This window comes from Mobula birostris, chromosome 9, assembly GCF_030028105.1.
Source record: "Mobula birostris isolate sMobBir1 chromosome 9, sMobBir1.hap1, whole genome shotgun sequence".
In the NCBI taxonomy this organism is placed as follows: Eukaryota; Metazoa; Chordata; class Chondrichthyes; order Myliobatiformes; family Myliobatidae; genus Mobula; species Mobula birostris.
This window is the reverse complement of record NC_092378.1, coordinates 21,865,387-21,871,714: the sequence shown is the minus strand read 5'-3', so window position 1 is coordinate 21,871,714 and position 6,328 is coordinate 21,865,387. Positions and strand designations below refer to the sequence as shown.

Below are 6,328 nucleotides of genomic sequence, written 5' to 3'. Positions count from 1 at the left end.
GTATATTTATGGGTTTGGATTTTCTAATGTCTAAAGTATATAATTTATGAACAATGTAGATAATTTTCAAAGTAGTTTGAAAGAGGAACTAAAATTGCAAGTTTTCCTAGTAAGCCCAGGAAAAATCTGTTTTTTTTATTATTGAATTAAGAAAGAATGCTTGATAAGCTACGGAAAGATAATGGGTAAATTTGTCGGCCAGTACAAGAAAACTCCTATCATATAGAAGGTATCAAAGAAGAAAGGAATCTTATTTCAGCATGTTTCTTCTTAAATTGCTATTCGTTTGCACCTTGGTTTTATTTTACAAAACTTGGAATGTTCTTTTCCCCCTCTTTGTGTTTACTTTAGAACGCTGTACGCCATAACCTTAGTCTGCACAAGTGTTTTGTTCGAGTAGAAAATGTTAAAGGGGCAGTGTGGACAGTGGACGAAATAGAATACCAAAAGAGGAGGTCACAAAAGATAACAGGGTATGTCTTCAGTATTGTTCACTGTTGTAGTTAACTCCTAGTTACACCATTCCTCCTGTTCCAGTTGCAATATTTCACATGGGCCAAGAGTGTTGGAGGGTAAGCTTTAAAGGTAGATGGGTGCCCTCCAGTGATACTACATTTCATGCTCTTTCATAGGTAAAGCGTCACTTTAATTCTTTTCCTGTATCTGTTCCTCATTTCACGTACAAACATCTGCATTCATCTTGCTTGTATGATATTAGAAATGAAAACCTGCTGTTATGGATGTGCACTTTATTTATTTATGTGGAGACAGTGCAGAAAATGCCCTTCCCGCCCAACGGGTTGCACTGCTCGGTGATTCACCTATTTAACCCTATCCTAATCACGGGACAATTTTCAATTTAACTACTTAACCTACTAACTGGTGGTACTTTGGACTGTGGGAGGAAAGCGGAGCATCCGGAAGAATCCCATACATTCACGGGGAGGACATACAGACACCTTACAGAGGATGCTGGAATTGAACTCTGAACTCCGATGCTCCGGAGCTGTAATAGCATCAAGATAACTGCTATGTTACTATGACACCCAGTTTTTAATTTATTACTTCTCTTTATAGCCAAATTCACACTTAACTTCACTTTTTCTGTCCATCTATTGCTCTAGTCTTTGTGCTGCGACTGTTTATGTCCCTTGATGTCCTATGCCATGGTTTCTCAATGAAGTACACTATTAGAGTATAAAACGAGTGTCAGTCCTTTTAGACTGTTGATGAGAAGGAATTTAACAGTGGCCACCACACTAGCTGACCTCAGAAATATTTGCCTGATGAGGGTATTGATTAGCGTTTTTTTGCACTGAGACATTTTGCTTGCTTATTCCACTGCTTTGCAAATTAATTCTTCATCAGAATGATTGGGTTGGTTAATATTTCTTTCTCCTTGGCCTGTATAATTAATAGCCTTGTATAATAATTTAAAGAGACCACAGGTGTATTAAGAGAAGCTAAACACTTCTTTGTTGAGAAACCGCTTAGTTAGGCAACTGGCCCATTCATCTTGATGATGATGTACTTTGGGGTTTATATTTTGTTCAGCACTTGCTTGAGTAATTATCACTAATAAAACACGCTTGAAAGTTCATTCAGAGCATCTTTAGCCAACTAATTTGAAAAAAGGGAAACAGAATTGAAAGAGAAGAAAAACAGATGTGGAAGAAGTACAATATTTAGTATTTCTAGTTCTACATTTTATATTTGGAATTGAAATATGCTGTAAAGGTTTATGGTGTCACTTGAATCTATTTGTTCTCACTTTACATTTTGAAAAGTAGCAATGCTTTTCAGTTAGTGCCACATATAAGTAAAAAACAATGCTCAAAACATTTTTGTTGTAATAACGTTTATTTTGCATTGCTATATTTTCAGAAGCCCAACATTAGTCAAAAATATACCTACGAGTCTTGGGTATGGAGCAGCACTCAATGCAAGCTTGCAGGTACATAGTTTAATACGATCACTGTTTTTAGACTGCCCTGTTTACTGGTTGTAACAAAATGTGTGTTGTAGCTGTAAGATGCTTTCACAATCATTATATTATTCGTGTATCCTAATTTCTATGTTTTAATCTTGATTTTTGATTTTTTTTATCCTTTTCCTTTTTAGTGCAGTTTTAGACTTAATGCATTTCTCAAGTGGTTAGAAAGCAAGAGGGACACCCTGTGGCAAACTCTGGAATATCACCTTTGTATCAAATGCTAGATTGATGGCAGCCTCTGTAAATGCATGTGGATATGCATTAATATTTATCTAAGCTGTCATAAATGATTTCACATCATAGAGCCAGGGAATGAGGCGCTCATGGCAAAAATTTTAAAGTTTAATTACAATATATAATTTTTATGCACAAGAGGCAAAATGTCATGACTTTTATTTCAAGGTAAAGTTTTGGTCATTCTTTAAAGTCAAGGAGATGCTTTGTTAGAACATGAATCAGGATCTTTGGAGTTAAAGAACAGTCAGCAGGGAATTGCCACTGGGGTTAAACCATTCAGTACAAGCCCAGCTTAGAAGTGGAAACAAATTGGTTTGCATTTCGAACTTGCTTCTGCTGCTAGTCAAACCTTGTATTCAAAGAGGAGCTGCCAAGGTTCACTTTGCTTTTCTCATTATAGGTGCTCAGTAACCCATTACACTAACCTTTGCAGATAAAAAAAAACTAAGATTTTAAACTGTTCATCTCACGCATATCAATAGTCATACTATTGATATCATCTGTCATTAAATTGGTAACATTTTAGCTGACCGTATTTACATTTGTAATGTAAATTGAGATGCAGGTGCCTCAAAGACTTGTGCTGTAATGATGATAATTCAGACTGGTGTTTTTTAGAATGTCTGTCTTGACTAACACTCCAGCATTATTACCAGTTTTAGTTCAGCATCCGGAAAAAGAAGAGAAAACTAATTGGAAATAGCTCTCCATTCACCGGTCAGGTTTGTCTCACAGGGGGTCAAAAAAATTGGTATTGATGGCTTCCATGGAGAGATCCACAGGATGAAGCATTTCTTCATTCTGACTGAAAAATCTGGTAACATTATTTGATAGAATTTATAAGATAGGGATAAGATTTTTTTCTACATTTATAGAGTAGGTTTACTGCCGTGTGTGTGTGTGCGTGTGTGTGTGTGTGTGTGTGTGTGTGTGTATGTGTCTGTCTGTCTGTCTTTCTGTGTGTGTCCATAAATATCCACAAAAAATTGGTTCTTGTATTTTAGTTGGCTTTTATATACAACTCTTTAACTGCGTGCAAACATAAATGCAACTAATTAAATGATCATTTAAATCCATTGCTTGCCAATTTATTTTAGAGGTGGTTAGGTAAAACATGAGAATAATTTAATACGTAATTGGGAGATAAAGATAGCAAAGCTATTTATCAAACACAATATAGAAATGCTTGGGGTGAATATATTAATGTTTTGTGTGCAATTGAATTCCAAAAATACACTGATAGCACAAATTGGCTTTATAATTAAAACTAAGGAACTGAATTAATTTCTCTTGAGGACATAAGGAGCTGAAATCATCCCATCCTGGTTGCAAAATTCATGTTTATTTCTGTATTCATTAATTTGATATTTTTAGCCTTATTCACATGCATATTAATATGAAAATAACCATAAAGATTATAGTTTGGAAAACCACAGCATTAATGGCAGCACAAAAGAAACAGCTTATTGAAGATCTCATCTACCTTCATCATACAAATGGGAAGAAAGTTGCAATCTCATTTATGTGTTCTTAAGTCAGCCAACGTTGTTGGTGGGTGAAAACTTGCATCTGCCTAACACTGAGCTCAGTGTGAGTTGTGTAGCAACGGTCAGTGTAATGGCCATGGTCAGATAATGGTAAGCCTGAGTCTGCAGTTGAACGTGAAAGAGAGGTAAGATGTGGTGCAACCTAGCTTGTGTTCTTGATGGAAGGGATACTGCAAGGAAAAAAGATTGTCAATAATTTATTAACTATGTTTATCAAAATATGAGTAACTGAATTCACACCTGATAGTCATCAGGTAAGTGGATATCCTGATCCCAGTGGTTACAAATCTTACAATTGTTCAGTCTGGGGTAGAACGGTAATGCAGCCAACAGAGCTGCTACTTCACAGCTTCAACTGACTCGCCTCAATCCTGATCTGCAGGATTGCCTGCTGCATGCAGCTTGTATGCTTTTCATGGCTGCATGGTGCTCTGGTTTCTTCCCAAAGTCGAAGAGGTTAGTAAACTGGGAAATATTCCTGTTGTGTAAGGGTGTAGTAGAATTAAGAGGAGCTGACTGAGTGTGTGGGAAGAATAATATGGAATTAGTATAAATGGGTGATTTATGGTGAGCACAGACCAAGTGAGCTGAAGAACCTGTTTCCCTGCCATGTGACTCCATGGCATTCTATTCAGAATAAACTGTTTTCGCTGGCCTTTCTTACGATCACACCGCATTGTTTGTTCCTCAGAGGTCTGTAGCCAAAACGTAGTTTCATGTTAGATCAGATCAGATTCAAAACATACAGTTTGTGTCAATGACCAATGTGGTATGAGACATGCTAGGTGTAGCCCACAAATGTCGTCACACTACTGGCCCCAACATAGCATGCCCACAACTTACTAACCCTAACTCGTATGCCTTTGGAATGTGGGAGGAAGCTAGAGCACATGAAGGAAACCCATGCAGTCACCAAGAGAACGAACAAAATCCTTCAGGCAGCTGCGGGAATTGAACCCTGATCTTAGAGAAGGTGCTGTAAAGCATTACACCAACCACTACTCTACTGTGCTGCCCTAGCTAAGTAATATATGTTTGAGAATGGAGGGAGAGAGTAAACAGGGAACTGCTGTTTGTTAACCTGTTATCGGTAATGGGGAAAATCATGTAATGTATAATGAAGTAACACTGGAAAAGAAAATAGGATTGAGCAGAGCCAGCATGAATTTATAAAGGGAAGGTTATGTTTGAATAATCTGTTGGAGTGCTTTGAGGCTGTAGGTATTAGAGGCAGAAGAAGCAGTGGATTAGATTAGATTAGATGTGGTGTATTTAGATTTTCCAAAGATCGGACAGGGGAAACATGGGATTGGGTGATATAGATTGGGGATTAATGAGCAAACAGAAAGCAAAGAGGGGGAATTAATGTGCCTTTCTCAGAGTGGCATTGTGTGACTAATGGAGTACCTTATAGATCGTTGCTAGGGCCCCAGCTATTCATGATTGGCTGAGGGAACCAAATATCAACACAAAAGAGCTGGTCAGTGACTTTAGGAAGCAGGAGCATTGCACGTGCTCCTGTGCACATCAATAGTGTTGAGATAGAGAAAGTTGAAAACCTCAGATTCCAATGAGTGAACATCACCAAAACTCCTGGGCCAACCAAGGAAGCTCACCAGTACCTCTATATCCTGAAGAGGGTGAAGAAATTTGACATGATCCTGTCCGCCTTTAACAATTTTTAATCAATGTGCCATAGAAAGTATCTCTCTGAATGTAAGCAACACACATAAAAGTTGCTGGTGAACGCAGCAGGCCAGGCAGCATCTCTAGGAAGAGGTGCAGTCGGCGTTTCAGGCCGAGACCCTTCGTCAGGACAAACTGAAGGAAGAGTAACTCTCTTTCTTCAGTTAGTCCTGACGAAGGGTCTCGGTCTGAAAGCACGTATCACCAGGCTCAAGGACAGCCCTTTATTTAAGAAAGGATGTGCTGACATTGGAGAGGGTTCAGAGGAGGTTCACAAGAATGATTCCAGGAAAGAGAGGCTTATTGTATAAGGAGCAATTGATGGCTCTGGACCTTTACTCACTGGAATTTAGAAGAATGAGGGTAGTTCTCATTGAAGCCTATTGAATGATGATACAGTGTTTTGTGAGGAGGTTGTTTCCTATAGTGGGTGAGTGTAAGACCAGAAGGCACAGCCTCAGAATAGAGGGACGTCTACTTAGAGCGGAAATGAGGAGGAATTTCTTGAGCCAGAGGGTGGTGAATCTGAGGAGTTTGTTGCCACAGGCAACTGTGGAGGCCAGGTCATTGGGTGTATTTAAGATGGAGGTTATAGGTTCTTGAGTAGTCAGGGCATGAAAGGTTACGGGGAGAAGGCAGGAGAAAGGATCAACCATGATGAAATACTTGAACAGACTTGATGGGCCTAATGACTTAATCATGCTCCTATGTCTTGTGATCTTGTGGACATCTCAGAACATGTGACAATAACAAATCATTTCAACTTCAATATCATTCTTCCAAGTTTGCTGATGATACAAAACTTGGTGAAGTATTTTGTGAACGTGGAGAAGAATATATGGACACTTCATAGACTAGCTATATA

The 6,328-nt window shown here is 38.4% G+C and overlaps 1 protein-coding gene across 3 annotated transcripts in view; it reads left to right on the top strand.

Annotated features, from left to right (window-relative positions):
* foxp2 (forkhead box P2) overlaps positions 1-6,328 on the top strand; it is a 745,656-nt gene that overhangs the window by 707,160 nt on the left and 32,168 nt on the right. For all 3 annotated transcript variants that reach the window (XM_072267606.1, XM_072267607.1, XM_072267608.1), the window contains exons 16-17: positions 352-473; positions 1,885-1,954. In XM_072267606.1, the coding sequence (XP_072123707.1) occupies positions 352-473; positions 1,885-1,954 (192 nt within the window). The remainder of the gene's footprint in view (positions 1-351; positions 474-1,884; positions 1,955-6,328) is intronic.